Source organism: Gopherus evgoodei, chromosome 5 (genome assembly GCF_007399415.2).
Source record: "Gopherus evgoodei ecotype Sinaloan lineage chromosome 5, rGopEvg1_v1.p, whole genome shotgun sequence".
NCBI lineage: Eukaryota > Metazoa > Chordata > Testudines > Testudinidae > Gopherus > Gopherus evgoodei.
Window position 1 is genome coordinate 134732995 of NC_044326.1, and position 21257 is coordinate 134754251.

The following is a 21257-nucleotide window of genomic DNA, read 5'->3' on the forward strand; positions in this document are numbered from 1 at the left end:
TCAGCCAGCTTTTAATTACCTTATTCAACTTTCTAATTAAAGCTAATTGGGAGAACAGTTGAGAACTTCGTAGTACGTTATCTGGGGATCTGAAAGCACTTTCTAAGCATTAATTAATTAACCCCGATGAGGCAGATTAGTATTCTACCCCTTTTACAGCCTGGGAAGATGTGTCACAGTGAGGGAGTGACATGGCCAGTGGGTCACAGCACAGCATTTCTACAGCACACAGTAAAGCCCTGGCTTGTGGCCCCCTGCTCCAGGGTTACCCAGAGGATTCAGGGGGCCTGGGGTCTAAGGCAGCGGGGGGCCCCTACCACCGAAGATCTGGCACTTCAGCAGCGGGTTCCGGAGCAGAAGGACCTCCCCGCCGCCAAATTGCCAATGATGACCCAGAGTGGAAGAAACTCCGGGGGCCCAAGCCCCATGAGAGTTTTCCAGGGCCCCTGGAGCAAGTGAAGGACCCTGCTCCAGCAGCCCCGAAAAACTCTCGTGGGGGCCCCTGCGGGGTCTAGGGCCTGGAGCAAATTGCCCCACTTGCCCCCCGGTGACCCTGCCCTGCTCTGACTAGGCAACAACGCTAAGAAGTTAATCTCTGGAGCCATGTAACAGAGATGGAAACGAACCTTTTGTGGAGGAGAGCTGAATACAACATTACTTGAAATTGGGGTTGGACAAACTCCTTTGCTTCAAAAACCATCTTCAGATTTGGGCAAAAGTCCAGGTTTTCAGATACTGGTATTTACGGGAAGAAAGCTGATCAATATTACTGCAGATACATAGTTGTCTTGTGAAATAGCATTTGACAGGCAGCACCTGCAATGGGTCTGAGACACAGAAAAGAGCAGAAAGCTTACTGGGTTGGTGAATTACAAGAAAATGCACATAGCAATATGATCCTCCCGTCTCTAACAAGATTGCAAATGCAAGATACAGAATCGTTTAATGTGCATCTTAGCCACATCTAACTTGAGTAATAAACAGTGTGTCTGAGGGAGCTTTATTGCTACTTTATCAGCCCCTCTAAATCTGATGATTTCGCTCACAGCTTTTATTATTGCAGAGTTCTGGTAATGAAAGCAAACAGACACAGGATTAGATTTTGCACCGATGAATGTACAGAGTTAAAGTCAGCATGGTCTCTGCACAACTGTTCTGGAGTGTAATTGAGTGAGCGCTCCCTGGATAAGCATGGCTAGGCCAAGTCATTGCTGGAGCAGGAGCCTGACTACGCTCGCCTACGTGCTGCAGGTCATGGCACTGGCGACTCAATGCAGACACTGCTTCTGTCAGTTGTGAGCCAGCCTCGTGCTGGAGGGGATGTCGTGGCTGGAGGCTTTGTCTTTCCATCAAGACATGAGACTCACGGTCATTTCTTCTCATTTGATCTCATGGCCCTTGCTCCACTATCAGCTGTCCTTGGGCACATTTTAATTTGAGTAATTAGGCATTCCCCCTACTTAAAATTCTCTGCAGAGTGTAATTTAGGTGTGAAATCCTTTGCCTCCTTCTATCTTTAACTGGTGTATAGAATTGCCACGTGCCGTTAAAAATCTTCCATGTGCCAGTCCCGCTGTGGTTGCATTTCAATTTGTGCAAATGCTTGGAATTCTTAGTGATGAAAGGCCCTTACAATAATATAAGCAATCATTATTATAGAAGGGAAAGTGCCAGAACTTCAGCTGGTATATGAAGAGATACTATAGCTAAGTTTCTATTCAACATAATGAAAACACAGTTGCAGACTGATAGGGATAATGGTCAAGAGATTTTAAAAACACAGGTAGCCACACAATTTCCTAGTGGCTACCAGCTGAGGTATAGGTTAGTACCATAAAAGCCAGCTGTGAGCCCTCAAGAGAGATGATCGTAGAGGAAGAGTGGGACAGTTTTCACTAAATTCACATATGTGGGGTAAGAATGTTCCTGTGTATGAAGTCACTGACTGCCGATGGAGGAAGGTAGCTCAGCTAATGAGCATGGCTTGGCCCATGGCAAAGTTCAGGCAAACAGGAATAGAAGTGAAGTGATAGATTTCAGTCCCTGGTGAGTTCAGGAGATGAGCGGTACACATCTGAGGGCCAAACGTGGCCCATGCTCTCAGACAGCAATTCCCTCATTTGTATTGTACGAAGCAAGAGATTGTCATGCTACGAGAGCCGTGGATGGAGTCCTTTCCTGTACCACAGGTCCTGGCCACACTCTTACACTGGTTGAAAGGGCCAGAGTGGCATAAAGGGTACCTAGCAGCCCTGCTTCTGGGGGCAGAGGGGAAGAGGATTCCCCCACTGCAGGGAACCCCATACAAGCCCTGGTGTAGTGGGCATGCTGAGAGCAGAAGAGGTGTGCCAGGAACAGGGCCACAGAATTATGTAGCCTCCTGGCAGTGCTGCAGCCCACAGCACAGCCTGGGGAGACTGCCACAATTCACCAGGCCCCCCCAGGGCGGTCTGAGTGATGCCACGTGCCTCTCCAGTCCCCAGAGCAACACACACGCAGGACATGCATAGGTTGCTTAACCCCCCTCTCCAGGGGCTAAGAGGTCTGTGATGCATCTCTCAGAACATCTTGCCTGCCAAGGTCAGAGAGAAACAATGACACTGCAGTGCGTTTAAAGGCAATACAGCACCAGCAGGTCCCACTGTGAGAACAGCTGGGTTCTAGCTGTGATAGGAACTACACAGCTACTCCCCCATCAGCACACAAGCCTAGGGCGAGAAACCATTCTCTGTAGTTGCTATACCCAGGGATTATTTCAGAGCCCCCAGCACTCTCCCTGCTAACCAAGTTCTTCTTTAGCTCGTGCACCAGAGGCCCTGGTTTGTGGTGCTGAAGGTCCCTGGCTTTCAGGGATGAGAGGATGTGTTGTAGGTGGCCACAGCGGGGGGGAATGGCATTATCTTCTGTTTCCATGGTGGCTCATGTGATCTAGCTCCTGGTTGCCCAGAGCTGGACTAGGCCAGTCTCAAGCAGAGCCGGCTGACCCGTTAGCATGACGTGTTACAGCAGACAGGTAACAAAGTGAGCGTGGTGAGCGCGTGGGAGTGTGTGTGCAGAGGTGCGGTCGGGAATCAGGGTAAAGCACAGCTCCAGGAGCAGGGCGAGCTGCCAGTCCCGGGCACAGAGTGGGAATCAGACTGTCTTCTGCCTTCTCCTCTTCATTCTTTCCTTTCTTCCTCTCTGGAAAACACCAGCTCTTAATCATTTTGGGTCCCTCGGGCACCTTTATCCAACCCACAGGATGCACCAATCTCCACCTGCTGCACCCTGACACCGACAGCAGTTACACACATGTACCCTTCCCCCCCTTCTGTCATGTGCTGTCCTGGCTCTGCCCCCACCCACTGTGATAGCAATGCCCCCCTCCCCTTATTACCTATCCCAGGAAGGCAACGCCAGTGCTGCTATTTGACTAGTGACTTCATGGACTCAGAGGCAGCAAACCACAAGTAAGGGGTAGGTGTTTCCTTTTATTTCCCCCTCACAAACATTTCTGTTACAAAATGGGGCTATTTCAGCATGGTGGGGGAAGACATTCAGAGTCTGTTAAGCCTAGTGGGAGTTAAACAACTCCACCTCCTTTTATCCTGCTGAAAATTCAGCCCAGAATTTTCTACCAAGATGAACAAACTCCCATTTCCTCTGCTGATTCAAAGACAGCCATTACCTCACCCCTCTGGGGGTGGTGAGTAGCAGGGGCTTTGGTGGTGTGCTGCCCAATGGCAGTTCTGTGCAGTGCGCGGCCAGGCAAATAAGAGAAGCAATGACATTACCCTCAAACAGTAGATACAGAAACAGCCGATTCCCCCTCTCAGATGCAAGCTCTACCTGCTGCCGACTCCTGGGTGCTTCGGCTGGGTACCCAAGTAATGCCTTGGAAGGACGCTCCAGCATGTTCTGTAATAAGGCCATGCCCAGAGGGAAACGGACACACGTGGAACTAGACAGGGGAAAACACAGGAATGGTTGTCATGTTCAGAGTAATAAATGACTGAAAAAGGGATCTGTCTGTCATAGGCTATGGCCCTAGGACAGCACCAGTGCTGTTTAACAGGGGTCAGGCAAATAGGCACTTGACCTCCCCTCCCTGTGTTTACATAGCACCCAGCTGGTTCCAGACCCAGCTTTGTTCTGAATAACCCAAGGAGGAAGTACCCCCAGCTCCACAATGTCCTGGGCGCCGGGGCAATGGGCGTGTGGGTATGGCTGGGCAAGGAGTGAGGGCCTGTCACATACATCTCGAAATCTGCTTAGAGCTGGGAGTCTCAAAGCAGGTAACCTGCCCCTGCTTTAAGGATGGGAAGGAAGAAGGATGTACAGAACCATGGTGTATTGGCACTGTATCGGCCCCTGTATGAACAGCACGGCAACCCCACAGGCTGCTCCACTCAGGCCAGTAACGTGGCTGCATTTGGCCCTGGGAGCGTGCCTGCACTGAAGGCTAATTCAGCAAGAGAGCTGCCTACATCACTAGCTCTGTGATATGTTCCCACTTGGGCCAGAGCAAGCACACGGAGGTGGGTCTCCATGGTCTCCACCAGCGTCAGCGCCCACCTGATTAACAACGAGCTGTAGTTAAAGGGATACTGGCAACTCCTTTCAGCCTACATTTAACATACCTTCCAAACAACACCGTCCGCCTGGCAAGGCCAGGCTGATAGCACTTTCATAGGGAAAGGTGGCCTCTGCAGAGCCCCAGAAACTGACGCTGCAGATCTACAGAGCACACAGAACACGGACAGCAGCAGCACATGTTCCCCTACTGTGCCCCTCAGCCGAGCCAGCCAAGCAGGGTGCCTTCACCAGGTATCCGTATAGCTCCCAGGTGGTCCTGAATGACCCTCACCATGCTCCTGGCAGCTAGGGGACCATTATGGCCAAATTTACAGACCCGGTTGGTGAATGGCGCCAGGATTTCTACAGGGGTACAAAAATCCCTGTGAGAGGAAACTGGGGAGGCTGGCGCCAGGGGCAGTGCTGTGCAGCCTAAAGTAAGTGCATTCATGGACCCAGTGCCTGGCCCTCGCTCCAGGGAAAGATGGGAAATGGCAATAATTTTCTTTAAATCCCAGCAGGGAAGAAGTGAAAGAAGAGTAGGCAGGAGCCTATAGGGCAGGTCCTGGAGTCAGGAGCGTGCGTGGGTGGGAGGAACTTCCTTTGCTCACTAGGCCTTGAAATGGGGCCTGTGAGCATTTTGGCTGGATCAGTGCCCTAGTGCCGCTCAGTCGTACAGCTGCTGTTTGAGCTGAGTATTATTAGCTACTAGTTTTGTCCGCCGTGGGGCCAACTCTCACAGCTTTATCACGGCTCTCGTGCTTTTGGGTTGTTTGCACTTTCCTCATGAATACAGGATGAAAGGTGCCAACACAGGAATTGGCCCTGATTCCAAATGGCCGCCAGCTGCCACGCCAGTGAATGGGGTTGAAGCCAACATGCTGGGCACCGTTTCCCTACAGTCTGTCTGCATGGGGAAGGGAGGTTGCCCTTCAGATAGCGGTCTGCCACCTCCCATTGTTTCCAATGAGATTGAAGCCAGGCCCACAGGCAGTGTGGCTGTCACTGCATGTTTCAGAGGGCTGGGCCGGGCACAAGGGGGATCAGGAGCTTGATTTAGGGGCTTCAGGGGAATGGGGTTACAGGGAGAAGCAGAGGACAGTGATGGAGTGGGAGACGGAGGGGGTCCAATGGCAGTGCCCACAGCCTAGGGGGAATGGTGGGGACGGGTAGCAGCCACGGGAAGGACTGCCAACGTGCAAAGGGACTGTAAGATTCTGTCACAGGATCTCAGCACCTGCAGGAGGAGCTGGTGCTATGACAAGAGCAGCACCTCTGATCCCATGTTTTTCAGGGCTGGCAGAGCTCTGCAAGAGGACACAGACCTGCCCTGCTACTGAGCCCTGCCTACATTTATGACCCTAGAGCAGAGAGCAGGTGCCGAGGCAGGGGGAGGAAAGGGAGGGAGGGAGTCAGGGAGGGGTGCTGCTGGGTCTGAGGGCGAGGAGTCAAGACAGTAATAGGAAATGGCTGGCAATTCCCCCATTTTAGGGGTGGGTGGAGTCTCCCTTTGAGCTGCCTGGAAGAGAAGTACATTAAAGGCTCACTTTTCAACTTGAAAAAAAACCACCCACCCACAAGAAAAAGTCAAAAGATGGACTAAGTAGTATGGCTTGCTGATGTTTTTTAAATCTCATGATGTGTGGGACAGGTCATGATTTATAGGAATTTGACTTATGATTTTTAATCTCTTGACTTTGGCAATATTGTGTCTGTGCTGGAGCGACTGGTGGATACCCCGGCAGGAATGAGCCCGCTGTGCTAGGTACAGCACATACACAGACCTAAGCTTTAGCAATTGTCTCTGTCGTCTCTGTTCACATGGTTTTACTAAGCAAGTAGAACGCTTCAGTGCTTGTATTCAGGGCTGTTCTCCTCCACAGAGCCCTCTGGCCTGGGGGCTGGCTGCTAGGGCTCCCAGACACATTCATGGCACAGAAGCAGCCACTGGTAAAATTCTTGGTGCCCTCCAGGTTCCACCCATACATGCCTGGGCCTGGGCACTGTGTCTGCCACACCAAGCAGCATCTTTCAGCCACTCTGCTCTCAGTGGGGTGATTTAGGCTGCAGGCTCTTGAGTTTGACACCAGTTCTCCTCCTCCCTTTCTCCACACCAGCAGTCTGGATCCACCTGGACTGTGGCCATGGGGTTAAGGTGTGGTCGATCCCAATGCCTTGGGTCCAGACTGGGTCAGACTTCAAATAGCCAAGGGTATTGCTGACCAGGTTCTTCCAGCCTGCAGTGATGCTCATTTCCTGCTTTGGGCACCAGGGCATTCACAGCTTCTGCTACCTGGACGTCCTGCTCATTTGGTTCCCATATCAGCACAATGGCATCCAGGCCCCCCAAATGATAAGTCCAGCCTGGCAGAACCACCATCGGCAAAAGAGCTCTTACTCCTTCTCACATGTCCAGCACCGGGGACAGACTCTACACTAGTCTGCGCAACGTGCCACATGCCTGGCTAGTCCCTCAGATCAAGGGCTTCACAACCTCTCTGATCCACAGTTAGCAGCCTACTGTCTAGAGAGCAATCCGCCCGCCACACCGACGGCGCCCACGGGCCTCTGTCCGCCAGCCACACCGACGCCGCCCCACGGGCCTCTGTCCGCCAGCCCCGCCGACGCCGCCCCGCCGGCCTCTGCCCGCCCGCCCCGCCGACGCCGCCCCGCCAGCCTCTGCCCGCCCGCCACACCGACGCCGCCCCGCCGGCCTCTGCCCACCCGCCACCCTGACGCCGCCCCGCCGGCCTCTGTCTGCCCGCCACACCGCCGGCCTCTGTCCGCCCGCCACACCGCCGCCGCCCCGCTGGCCTCTGCCCGCCCACTACACATGGACACTGCCCCGACGGCCTTTGTCCACCTGTAACATGCAGATGCTGCCTTGTGAGCCTCACCCCCTGCTACACACAGATACTGTCTTGTGGGCCTTTTTCCATAAGCAAAAGCAACTACAAACAGTAACTGCTAGAGTTAAATATTTTGAAGTCAGCGAGACCAGGTAGCTTGCATCCAATAGACCAGTTTAAAAGATATTGGCTGAGGCGATCTCCGAAATGTTGCTATTCATTTTTAACAAAACTTGGAACACTGGGAAAGTTCCAGAGGACTGGAAAATAGCTAATGTTGTGCCAGGATTGTAGAAAGCTAACTACAGGCCAGTTAGCCTAAGATCAAACCGAAATCTGATAGGGCCCCCCCAGGGAGCGCCAACAGCAGTACCTGAACAATGAAATATCAAAGGGTATATTTAAAAATGAGTGCGCAAAATTGTGGCATGTAATTTGTCCATGTAATAACTGCAATTGCATATCCAAATGATAAGTTAGACATGTAACTGCCTATTTGCATGTACAAATTATTTGTGCATAGTTGTGCTTTCAGGTCTGAAATTTCAGGACTCATTAACAGCATCCTCACTGATTATTAATGAAATAAACTGACGACATTATAATGGATGCACAGAACAAGAGTCTCCATGAAGCAACCCTCACGTACTTCAATTCACATGTTTGAGCCCCTGCATTTCGCAATGAATTTCTGGCTTCAAATGAACCCAAAACTTAGTCAAAATCATCAGGTTTCACCCAACTTCAAACTCTACAATGAGAATCTTCCAAGTTTTGCATGTCAAAGGGCCCAACTAACCTGATTAACCTGGAATGAAACCCAGAGCCAAGAGAACTGCTGTTAGTTTCAAGCTTCATAATCTGAGGGTGAAGATGTATAAAAAAATCTGCCTTCATGCTAAGATATTTGAATAGAGGTAAATTGTGCAAGGTGTGGAAGGGGGCTTGAATTTTGTCTCTTGCTTTGACTCCCCCCTGTTCTCTCCCCTTCCCCCACCAGTCATGCCCAACTCTTCCCCTCCTGAGCCCCTGTCCCCATTGGCCATATAAGTGGGCTGTTTCTTGTCTTTCCTTTCTGCCTTGCTCTCATTCACGCATTTCTGCTGCCTGCACAAAAGGCATCAGCGGGAAATGATACGTTTCCATATAGCTGGACAGGCCGCTCAGCAGCCAAGCAAAAATTGCCCAATTTCACTCTGATGGTTGTGGTTGGATATGGTCCGTGCATCCTGGCCTGAACAGAGAGAGCTGGTACACAGTGAAGCATGTGCAGGACAGAAGAAAAGGATTTCAAGGCCTGCTTCTGCCACCCTCATGCTGATTAGCACCTTATACAACAGCAGGCCCAGTGACATCAGAGCAGCTCTTCACATGTCAAGGGGAGTCACTTGACAAAATCAGGCCCTAATGCAGTCCTTGCATTTCACGTAGGACTCCACACCATATTTGCGAGAGGAAAAGCAACTTTTCAGGCCAACCGTGACAAAGTGCCTTCTCCAGAGCAGAGTTGGCAGGGTGTTCCTTCCTTCTGCATCTGCAGCTTTAATAGTGTTGGGTGCTACATGTGCCGCTGGAAAGAAGCTATATCCCCTCAGAGCGCAGGCATTTTGCTGTCCTGAACCCATCTACTGGTGCAGCGAAGGAGGGCGAAGCCATCCTGTCAGCAGTGGAGGATATGCTAGTATCTTAGTGACTTCTCTGTTGCATAACAACAGTTCCTCAAGCTTGCTGTCGCGCGTATGTGCTAGAATGCAGTGCTGTGCTATATAAAAATGGCACCTCCTCCTTTCTCAGCAGATGTGCCCGCTCTGCAGAGCCAGGGTCCCAGCTGCTAGCTGCAGTCACTGAAAGAAGCGTTCACTGCTTTTAGCTCCATTTGCCCTGCAGAACTAGCAGCCAAGAGCGAATGAGCAAGTCCATGCCTCTTTGTGCAGCGCTGCTGATGGAGCTCCAGCGAGTTACTGCTCTGCAAAGCTGCCCAACGCCATGGGGTTCGCAAGTGCAGCTTTGGCCTGCAAAACGTAGACTGCTACTGATAATGCATGAGAAAAATTGGGTCTGAACTTAGGCTGAGATTGCAGAGCTGGATCTTAGAGGAGCCACCTCTTTGCTTGTAAATGGAGCATATTTTCAGAGTCCCTTGTCAGATCAGAACAGCATTTTCAGACAGCCTGGTGCAGCATCTCTGCAAAGCCACGCAGGATCCTCCTGCTATGCTCAATTTGAGCATTCATACCTAGGGTTGGTGTGACTGGCGCCAGGATCAGCCAGTGCAAAGGGGTCCTCTGGTGTAGAGCCAGCACAGGCACTACTGTTCTCCTTTCGTCTGCCAGCATGGCAGGGAGAGGGACATGTTTAAAGGAAAGGGTGCATGGGACACTAAACTACACCCCCCCACCCCCACCCCGCAATCCCTGACTTGAGTTTGGATTCCCTTAGTTTGGTGTTTGGGTCAGAGCTGCCCTCAGGCAATACCGTCTCTGCAGGAAGGACCACATGGCAGCAGGAAGAGGATAGTGAGCAAGAAGATGAACTCTAAGCCAGTGGTTCTCAACTAGGGGTCCAGGGCCCACTGGAGGGCTGCAAGCAGATTTCGGGGGGTCTGCCAATCAGGGCTGCCATTAGACCTGCTGGGGCCCAGGGCAGAAAGCCAAAGCCCCACCGTGTAGGGCTTCCAAGTCCCACCACCCAGGGCTGGAGCTGAAGCCTGAGCAAGTTAGTTTCACAGGGCCCCTTATGGTGTGGGGTACTGGGCAGTTGCCCTGTTTGCCACCCCTGGTTTTTATAGGCAGAAAAACCAGTTGTTGTGGCACAGGTGGGCCGTGGCATTTTTACAGCATGTTGGGGTGGGGAAGGGGGCTCAGAAAGGAAAAGGTTGAGAACCACTGTTCTAAGCTACAGCTCCAACGTCGGGGGCACAGCTTGAGCACAGGCACAGCTCTGCCCCAAATCCAGCACCGGGGGGGGCTCTGGCAGAGGGCCCCTATCAGCGGGAGTGCTGTCCTTGCCCCCTCCATTGAGTCCGTTGTGCACTGCCACAGGATTGCAAGTGGCAATGGACGGGTGACATAACGTTGGGTCTGCAGCTCTGAACCACCCAGAACTGAGGAAGGGGATGGTGTTTAAAGCAGGGGTTTGGGGCTAGGCCTGTCTGGCACTTCGAGTGAGCCCAGAACAGGGACCAGCTCTTGTCCCCTCTTCGCAGAGGCCCAGGATGTGGTTTGTGTAGGAGTTGAAGGCATGTGATGCCTTCTAGCTCATGTTTCACACCTGCCTCTCTTGTCTTTTCAGATGCGCTGGCTCCCTCCCTCAGAGGCTGCTTCTCAGGGCTGGAAGTCCCGTCAGTTCTGCTGAATACTGTGTAAGTGTACGGCTCTGCGTGGGCTTCACTTTCCCGGCACCAGCTGGCGGCAATGGATCCTTCTAACAGTCACTGCGGGCAGGCGAGGAAGGGGTGTCCTGCCATAGCAGAATTCACGTCGCTGCCCCTGGCTCTGCTCCGAGTCTATAGGCATGGGAGGAATGTCGGTATCTCATGAGGCATCCCCAGACCCTTTCCTGGCCATGGCTGATTGTACTATCTCATCACTCCACTACATGGATAGTTCACATACAGGGTGTTGTAGCAGCTTCTCCCCTAAAGCTTGGACCCATAGGGAGAGTGTTAGAGAGTCTGGGGGAGACAAGGCCCTGCACCCCCAGCTTCCTGTGATTCACTATGATTCTTAGCCAGACAGGTTTATTAGATGACAGGAACACAGTCCAAACCAGAGCTTGTAGGCATAAACAGGTCCTTTTGGGGGGTAGGGATCTTAGACCCCAGCTTGGGGTTCCCTCCGATTCCCCATCCAGCCCAAAACTGAAACTCTGCTGCAGCATCTCATTCCCCCCTCCCCCAGGCTCCTCTCCCAGCCTTTGTCCAGTTTCCCGGCCAAAGGTGTCACCTGGCCCTATCCCCCTCCCGGCTCAGGTAAAGTCTCCCCCCGGCTCTCCCATCCTCCCAGTAAAACTAGACGACATTCTCAGGTCAATCCGCCCTGCTCCCTACTGCGTCACAGAGAGTTCCTACGTTCCTCTCCCTTGCTGTCACCATGTGATAAAGTGATTCAGTGCCCGTGGCTGGCATTAGGGTTGGGTGACAGAGCCTGGCGCACCGAAACTGGCACTTGAAGGAAGTCACTGGACAGTGCTGTTGGAGTGGCTGTGTTGCCATTCATTCAGTACGAGGCTGCCCCTCAGGAGCGGAGCCAGGAGGAAATACCGCTGGCTGCAAGGGAGGGTGCTACACATGGAAAGACAAGATGTGTGCGTGTGTGAAGGCAAAAGGGTGAGGGTTGGGCTCTGCGGGACTCGTGGAGCCCACTAAGCTGAACCACGTCAAAGGGACAGAAAGGGAGAAAATGCCCTACGTCTGTCGAGTGGGAGGCCACAAGGAGGCTGCAGGTCTAGTCCGATCTGCGTGGCTTAGGCTGTATCCTTCACTCAGGGGCTCCTCCCTGTGGGTGCCCTAGAGCAGATCATTCAGAGCACTCACACGTGCTCAAGGGAAGCTTGGGTTATTGCTAAACGTTGACTGTGAATCCCTCTCCTTCGGGTGCATGTTTAGCTGAACAGAGCGGTAGCGGGCTCTGCTGTTGGAGTGACTGGCTTAGCCTCCGTCCGGCAGAGATGGCAAACATTTTCCTTCACCGTTGCTTTGTGTTTCTGTCACACCCCCTGGAGAACAGGGCCCCAGACGATTACAGCTGAACTAACTAACCCCAACAGGCAGCTCCTAGCCGCATCATTCCCAGCCTGGCTGGGTGGCTGAGTACCCTGATACCACAGCCCTTGTGCCCCATGCCTAGAACCCTTCTGTCATCCCTGGGCAGGCTTACCTTGGGTCTCCCTCTGTCTGGCCTGGCCATGCGCTCTCCTGTCCTTTGTTTTCTCTCCACCCTCTCCCCTCTCTGCACCTTGTTTTCTCTTTCTAGTCTTATCCCCTCACCATTCCTTGCTCTCCCTGCAGCCCAAGGGCTCAGAACACAGGCTGTACCCGCAGAGCTGGAGCCTGGCACCCTACTGGCACAAGCTGCTCCAGGCTCAGCTGTATTGAGGCCCCCTGGAGCAAGGGAGGGGAGAGGATTGCAGACACTACCCACAACTCTGGCCACAGCAGCGTGTTTGTGCTGGGAGGGGAGTCATGGATTCAAGGTCATGCCCGGACACCACTGCTTATCTCCTCAGCCCTATGCCCCCCAGTGCCATGCTGGCAAGTGACAGCTTGGTGGGTTTGGTGCTGTGGCCGGGCTGTACTGGGAGCAGTCTCTCATAGCTGGAAGCAGTGGGCATGCGCCTTCACAGATCCACCCACAGAGATGTGACGTTATCGCATGTCTCACACTGGCTATCAGCTCCGCTGAGTGTGGCCTGGAGGTGACTAGCAAGGGCTTCCAGGGAAGGCTGGAGAACATGACATGGTGTCTGGGTGGTTCAGTGGAACGGCTCCGGCTTGTGCGCTCATCCCCAGGCATTCCTCATTCACAAGACGTGGCTCATTGTAGGCACCACGTTCCCTAAGTGCCGCACAAAGCTGGGGTCCCCTCTTCACATTCCTTGTTGGGAACTACCTACCTCAGCACGGCAGGAGTCCACAGCTGAGGTCACAGAGAGGTCTTGCAGTGCTTGGCACTTCTGGCCTGAGTTGTCTCTCTTGTTGTGGGGACCTTGTGCCCACGACAGGCCCTGGCACGCTGAGGGGTGCCCCACATGCTGCTGCCCATGTCTATTGCTGACATTTGTGGGTGGTCCCTCATGCAGTTGTATGCAGGGGAGATTCTCCCCGATAGTGGCCCCATCACTGGCTGATGGCACCTCTGGCAGTGCAAAGCCAAGGACAGCCTATCTGAAATACCCAGGCTACCACGCAGGCCCAGCCCCAGACAGCAGGTCTGTCAGTGCCAGTGGAGCTTCTAGCTACTCACTAGTGTGCATAGGGAGTAAATGGCACGAGGAAACTGCTTTTTACCAGCTTCATCACGGGGGGGGGTGTCCTGTCACCTTCTGGTAGGACATGCTGTGGTCTCACTGATGCCCTCCCAGTGACTGCGCCAAGCCTCGGTGCATTCTCCTTGTCCAGCTGATTACCATCTCAACTATACTGCATCTTACTGGCCTTGAAAGTGCCTGCAGTCTGCATCCCTCTCAGAACCATCCCTGTTAAGAAACCAGAGGATATACTTCATTTAGAGAGAGACAACCCTAATAAGCTGGTGTTTTCTCAGCTGAAAGAATGGCTCGGTCACACTGCCACTGAATGTTGTGCAGGGGTAGTCAAAGCTGTAACCCGACTCATTCAGCATGGCACCGAACTATTCAGTAAATCTTCCAGAAGCCTGGCCTCAAGTCACCTGTAGACAACATACGCCACACGTCTGAAGATCCTTGTGTGCATACGCAGAGAGGTGGGATCACCTCTGCTTAGGACCTTAGTGAGACAATTACTGTTACTGTGTCCCACGCCGATGTCTCTCACTGCAAAAAGGATGCTGAGAAATTGGAGAGGGTTCAGAATGATCTGCACTCTGGAAAAACCTGCCTTCAGAGAAATACTAAAGCAGCTCAGACTTTTAGTTTATTCAAGAGAAGGTTGAGAAGTGACTCTCACAGTCTGCAAGTACCTGGATAGGGAGGAGCTTTCTGATAGGAGAGGACTCTGACCTACAGACCAAGGCAAAACAAGATCCAACAGCTGGCAGCTGAAGCTTGACAGTTCGGACTGGAAATAAGGGGCAAATGGGATGGTGATTAACTGCTGTAACAAACTACCAAGGGACGGGGTGGATTTTCCAGCACTTGACATCTGTCTCTCTGGACTCTCTTTGTAAAATATATGCTCTGGCTTAAACGAAGTTATAGGCTGGATGCAGAGATCGCTATGTGAGGTTCTCTGGCCTGTGTTGGACAGGAGGTCAGGCTAGACAATCACAATGGTCCCTTTCTGGCATACAGAATACAGCTTGCACAGAAAGCAAGGAGGCTCCATTCTCCCTGAAATGCATAGATCCTTCCTTACTCTCTACAATACGCATGTCCAAACACAACAAAAATGTCTTATTAAAAGTTAATGAAAACTCCCTTGGCAGCAGATCATGTCAGGGTCCATAAATGGAAAACACATGTGGTTACTGAGCACAGATTACCACAGCAAGGGGAGAGTTTATTTTATTACACAAATGTACTCTTTTGATGCAATCCGTCCTGGAAGAGGAGTTAGAGAAGATACAGTCTGTAAATATTGCAGCCATTTGTGGATAAATAAACTGTGGAAATTAAAACAAAAAGTAAAACCATTAGGCCAGTAGCAGTGCTAAGCTCTAATGCATCTACCCAGCTGTTCCCAGGCGTCACTTACTTTCACAGCACATCAGTCTAAGCTCCTTGTGATGCTTGACATGCAGCTCAGATAAAAGGGTTCAACAGTCTTCCCACCATATGCATGTCGAGGTCACCCCCCACTGCTAGCTTCTGGAGTCTGGGCGGACTGTCCCTCCCGGTGATACGGACTATGGCCAGACAGTCTCCCCCTTTCCCTCACACTCCCCACTAGCTGTGCATTTTCAATATAAAGTTCAGGTAACTGTCCCAAATAAAACCCAGAGGTTCCAGTTCTTGAGGGAGCTCAGCAAACGCTGCCGCATCTGGCTAGCTGTGATGTTGGATGTAACGTCCAGCTGAGCACATGTCCTCAGTGAGAGCTTAGTGCCCAGCAAAGGGGCCAGGCTGCCAGGGCTAGATCCCTCCATCCTCTGCTCAGCCACAGTGCTTCACTAGCGACAAGCGCCTCCTGCCCCATCACTGGGCTCCGGGCCTCTTCTGAGGCCCTGCTCTCCCACGCTGATCTGGGCAAGCAGGCCAGTGCCTACCCCGTGGTGCTCAAGCTTGCAGCTTGACCTGAACCCGACAGGAGGACCTGGGCCTGCATTGGGGCAGGTGGGAAAACAACTGGACTCTCTCGGGCTTCGGGCAGATTGGCTCCTCATCCTGCCTGGGTGTTGGTGTGACGATGGCTGCTTGCCTCGCTCTGCTGTGCAGCGAGTATGCCAACATGTCCCAGCACCACTCGCTCCTTGACACACAGTCAGCAGGGGGCAGCAGCTGTCAGGAGCAGGGCACACAGCTGCAGTCACCACCATGCCAACCGCCCGGGCAGGAGGCGGTGCTGGTACTCACTCAGTTTCAGGGGGAAGTGTTGGGTCAGAAAATGATTCAAGCCTCTCAGGCTGGGGCTTGGGTCTGGGCTGGGTTCAGGTCGGGCTCAGAAATCAGGCATGAGCAGACCTCTGCTCTGAGGCTTATGGGAGCAGCAGCAATGGGAAGACATACTGACACAGATGGGCTAGAGCCATTGCGGGCAAGATTTTTGCAAACAGCTAGTGCCTTTCAGTGCCCAACTTGAGACCCCTCAGAAGGGCCTGATCTCCAAGGCTGGGTCTGACCAGCAGTGCTGGAAACTTGTGCCCGGGCACCTGAAAAACAAACACCACAAGCTATCACAGAGTGGACCCCAGAATCACAAGTCACTTTAGAAGATCTTGGCTTTAATTTTTAAACCTAAGGGTATGTTTACACGGCAGCTGGGAGTATTTGTTCCAGCCCGGGGAGACCAACATGAGTGAGCTCTGCTCAAGCCAGTGTATTACAAGTGACAGGTCACAGCTCGGGCCAGCCACCTCGAGTATGTGCCCATGGGTCGGGTGGGATTGTGCTAGAGTGATTAACCCAGACTGCTGCTCGTGATGCCACAGCCATGCTGCTATTTTTAGTGCTCTGCCTCCAGCAGAGTTAGCACAAGTCTGTACCTCCACACTGGGAAACACCCTAAGATAAATAAATAGAAGAGACCCCAGTTTCAGCCAGGTGTGCCACCTCTGAGAGATCCCAGTGCCTCAGAGAGACTTCAGTGCCAGCCGGGTGTGCCTCCTCAGAGAGAGCCCAGTGCCTCAGAGGGACCTGAGTGCCAGCCAGATGTGCCACCTCAGAGAGACCTCAGTGCCTCGGAGAGACCCCAGTGCCAGCCAGGTGTGCCTCCTCAGAGAGACCTCAGTGCCTCGGAGAGACCCCAGTGCCTCAGAGAGACCTGAGTGCCAGCCAGGTGTGACACCTCTGAGAGACCCCAGTGCCAGCCAGGTGTGCCTCCTCAGAGAGACCTCAGTGCCTCAGAGAGACCCGAGTACCAGCCAGATGTGCCACCTCAGAGAGACCCCAGTGCCTCAGAGAGACCTGAGTGCCAGCCAGGTGTGGCACCTCAGAGAGACTCTGGCACCTAAGACCGACCTACACGCTGGCACGGTGCCCCAGCCCTAGCTAGGTGTGCCATCTCAGAGATACCCCACTGCCTCAGCAAGACCCCAGCACCAAATAGCATGCCACCCCAGACACACTCCAGTGTCTTGGGGAGACCTGAGTGCCAGCCGGGCATGCTGCCTCAGAGAGATTGTAGTGGCTTAGAGAGACCCTGGCACTTAAGAAAGACCTAAGGGCCACCAAAGTGCACTGCTTCAGAGAGACCCTAGCACCAGCCAGGCATTCCACCTTGGAAAGACCTCAGCACCTCCAAGAGAGCCAGGCGCTTCGTACAGACCCCGGGGCCGGCCCAGCACACCGTCTCTGAGAGAGCCTGGCGCTTCCTACAGACCCCAGGGCTGGCCCGGCACACCGTCTCCGAGAGAGCCCGGCGCTTCCTTCAGACCCTGGGGCCTGGCGCGGGGCACTGTCTCTGAGAGAGCCCAGCGCTTCCTACAGACCCTGGGGCTGGCCCGGTGCACCGTCTCCAAGAGAGCCCGGCGCTTCCTACAGACCCTGGGGCCGGCCCAGCGCTTCCTACAGACCCCAGGGCCCGGCCCGGCGCACTGTTTCCGAGAGAGCCCGGCGCTTCCTACAGACCCCGGGGGCCGGCCTGGCGCTTCCTACAGACCCCAGGGACCGGCCCGGTGCTTCCTACAGACCCCGGGGGCCTGGCCCAGCGCACTGTTTCCGAGAGAGCCCAGCGCTTCCTACAGACCCCGGGGCCCGGCCCGGTGCACCGTTTCCGAGAGAGCCCAGCGCTTCCTACAGACCCCGGGGCCCGGCGCGCCGCACCGTCTCCGAGAGAGCCTTGCGCTTCCTACAGACCCCGGGGCCCGGCCCGGTGCACCGTTTCCGAGAGAGCCCAGCGCTCCCTACAGACCCCGGGGCCGGCCCGGCGCTTCCTACAGACCCCGGGGGCCGGCCTGGCGCTTCCTACAGACCCCGGGGCCTGGCCCAGCGCACTGTTTCCGAGAGAGCCCAGCGCTTCCTACAGACCCCGGGGCCCGGCCCGGTGCACCGTTTCCGAGAGAGCCCAGCGCTTCCTACAGACCCCGGGGCCCGGCGCGCCGCACCGTCTCCGAGAGAGCCTTGCGCTTCCTACAGACCCCGGGGCCCGGCCCGGTGCACCGTTTCCGAGAGAGCCCAGCGCTCCCTACAGACCCCGGGGCCGGCCCGGCGCTTCCTACAGACCCCGGGGCCCGGCCCGGCGCTTCCTACAGACCCCGGGGCCCGGCCCGGCGCACCGTCTCCGAGAGAGCCTGGCGATTCCTACAGACCCCGGGGCCGGCCTGGCGCACCGTCTCCGAGAGAGCCTGGCGCTTCCTACAGACCCTGGGGCCCAGTGCACCGTCTCCAAGAGAGCCCATTGCCTCACAGGCACAACCAATGGCTGAAGATGCAGTCAGCAAGCATCAAATTGGAAATCTGATGCAGAATTGTACCAGTAATATTATTAACCACGGCAACTGATACTTACTAAAAGATATGCTGGATTGTTCCACTCTCAGTCAGCCACAGGTTGTGGGCTTGAAGCGGGAGTCACTGGGTGACAGACTGGCCTGTGCTGTGCAGATCAGACTAGATGAGCACAATGGGCCACTCTGACCTTACAGTCAGTGATTCTATAGAAAGCCAACATGACTAGAGAAAACACATGTGCCCTGAACTAAAAATATCGACGTGCCTCAGACTGACGTTGCTGAAGTGAGCTGCTACATCTATGAGCTAGTCCGGAAGCACTGACCACAGTCTGGCGGAGAGAAAGCCTGCATCCCTGGGGATTTATAGCTTCCGAGACCGGAAAGGACCATTGTGATCATCTAGTCCGACCTCCTGTGTAACACAGGCCAGAGAACCTTCCCACAGTAACTCCTAGAGCAGATCGTTCAGAAAAACATCCCATCCTGATTTTAAAATAGTCACTGATGGAGAATCCACCACGATCCCTGGTAAATTGTTCCAGTGACTAATTACTCACATTTACACACTTGTTTCCAGTCAGAATTGGTCTAGCTGCAACTTCCAGCCATTGGATCATGTTATCCCTTTCTCTGCTAGACTGAAGAGCCCGTTGTTAAATATTTGTTCCCCACGGAGGTCCTTACAGCTCAGAGGCTGTCACGTCCCTCCTTAACTTTGCTTCTCTTCTTGCAAAAGATCCATTCAGGGCCTGGCTGGCCCCCACATTTCTGTTCTTTATAGGACACTCAGGTGCCCTGGCAACAAGCTCTCAGATCCTGATCACATGGTCTTATCAAACCTGTTCAGTTGGACTCCTCTTTGCTCAGCCTCCCGTATGTATGTGTGCGCGCTGGTGTTCCTCCCCACCAGCTGGAAAGAGACCAGCAGCCATGCCGAGGTTAGATTTCTGTCCCTTTCTTCAGGGCTCTGTGTATTGTCTTTCCAAACAAGAAAGGAAAATGTGCAAAAAGCAACACAAACAACAGTTTGGCTAGGGGTTCAGACTAGTCCTCTGGCTCCACAGAGGGGGGCACCCCAAGATCTGTCCACTTGCCTGCAGCCTCTTACTTTGGTTACCATCTCCTCTCTCCTGGTTCCCCCCCTTTATATTGTCCAGCTGAGGGCACGAGCTAATTATGCAGTGCTGATTCTCTGCACCTGCCTGCTGGGCTTCTGTCTGGGGCATGGTCAGCTGCTCCCTGTTCCCCCGGTCCCCAGGACTTGAAGGGGCAGGTTGTGCTATTACATGCCCTGCCCTCCCCCCAACCTCCAAGAGTGGTACGCGGATACATTCTTTGTCCACCAACCTGCCTCCTTCCCATGAACAAAAGTCTGCATTTACATGTATGGCTCTGGACCCGCAGTGAACTGTAAATGCACACAGTTACAGGGCTAGGTACCCTTGTGTCTATCTGGGGGTTTGTCTTGCACATGGCATGGTCAGTGATGAGGATGAAATTTGCTCCAGGCAGATAATACCTCAGGGCCTCAACAGTCCACTTTATCACCAGGCACTCCTTTTCAAATCACTGCACAGTTTTGTTCCCAGGGCAGGAACTTTCTCCTCAGATGTCACATGAGGTGTTCCCCATCCTCAAGGACAGCTCCTACCCCCATTCAGAGCAATCCGTCTGCAGGATGAAGTGCCTAGTAAAGTCTGGGCTACGTGGCACTGGTGTGCTGCAAAGGATTCACTTGAAAATCCCCAAATGCATCTGCGCGTGCAGGAGCCCAGGGCACCTTCTGTGGTGCCTTGTGCAGAACGTTTGTTAAAGTGACTGTGATCGTGAAGAACCAAGGTATAAATTGCCAATAGTATCCAGCTAGACTCAGAAAAGATTTTACTTGTCGCTTAGTGGCAGGTCTACAAGAGCCTCTACCTTGTCTACCAGCAGCTTGATTCTCCCATTTCTCCAGGATATCTCAGGTATTTTGTCTCTGCAAATCCAATCCAACATTTCATGGGGTTGGCAATGAGATCCAGACTAGAGAACCGCTCTGACCTGCTGGAGATGTTCTGCCCAGCTACTTGTATAAATCACTACATCATCCAGATAGGCCGCAGCATAAAAGCGAAGGGGGAGGGATAGCTCAGTGGTTTGCGCATTGGCCTGCTAAACCCAGGGTTCTGAGTTCAATCCTTGAGGGGGCTACTTAGGGATGTGGGGCAAAAATTGGTCCTGCTAGTGAAGGCAGGGGTCTGGACTTGATGACCTTTCAAGGTCCCTTCCAGTTCTAGGAGATTGGTATATCTCCAATTATTATTACCCATCTCCTAGAACTGGAAGGGACCTTGAAAGGTCATTGAGTCCAGACCCCTGCCTTCACTAGCAGGACCAATTTTTGCCCCACATCCCTAAGTAGCCCCCTCAAGGACTGAGCTCACATGCCACACCTAATGGCCTCTACCAATTCCGAACCCTGCTGTTTGGTCTCCATGGGGGCCCAGTGACATTTCCAAGATGTATAGATAAGCTATTCCTACCTCGTTGGGTATATCTCCAATTATTATTACCCAACGAGGTAGGAATAGCTTATCTATACGTCTTGGAAATGTCACTGGGCCCCCATGGAGACCAAACAGCAGGGTTCGGAATTGGTAGAGACCATTAGGTGTGGCATGTGCAGTCAGCTCTGGGGTGAAGGGATAGCTCAGGGGTTTGAGCATTGGCCTGCTAAACTCAGGGTTGTGAGCTCAGTCCTTGAGGGGGCCATTTAGGGAACTGGGGTAAAAATCTATCTGGGGATTGGTCTGGCATTGAGCAGGGGGTTGGACTAGATGACCTCCTGAGGTCCCTTCCAACCCTATGATTCTATGAAGGGGCTTTGCCAATAACCCCTAGTAAGGGCCAGCATTGTTAGGTTTTGGGCCTGCCCCAGTTCATCTAGCATCTCATCAATCCTAAGCATATGCTATGCATCACATTTAGCAACTGCATGTACTTTGTGGAAGTCAATACAAAACTCAATACTGGGGTCAACAGGCCTCAGCCACCTGCTCAAAGGTCTCTCGGAATGACTCCAGGTCATCCTCTGGTCCCATCTTAGTGAGGGCTCCTCTTCTCA

General features: G+C 53.4%; 1 protein-coding gene across 2 annotated transcripts in view; it reads left to right on the plus strand.

Annotated features, from left to right (window-relative positions):
* RBPMS (RNA binding protein, mRNA processing factor) overlaps nucleotides 1–21257 on the plus strand; it is a 133943-nt gene that overhangs the window by 109408 nt on the left and 3278 nt on the right. The window contains exons 7-8 of one of the 2 annotated variants that reach the window (XM_030565274.1): nucleotides 10695–10764; nucleotides 13453–13538. In XM_030565274.1, the coding sequence (XP_030421134.1) occupies nucleotides 10695–10757 (63 nt within the window). In that variant the 3' untranslated portion in view covers nucleotides 10758–10764; nucleotides 13453–13538. Of the gene's footprint in view, nucleotides 1–10694; nucleotides 10765–13452; nucleotides 13539–21257 lie in introns of those variants that run through there. The other variant, XM_030565273.1, reaches the window with a different exon arrangement.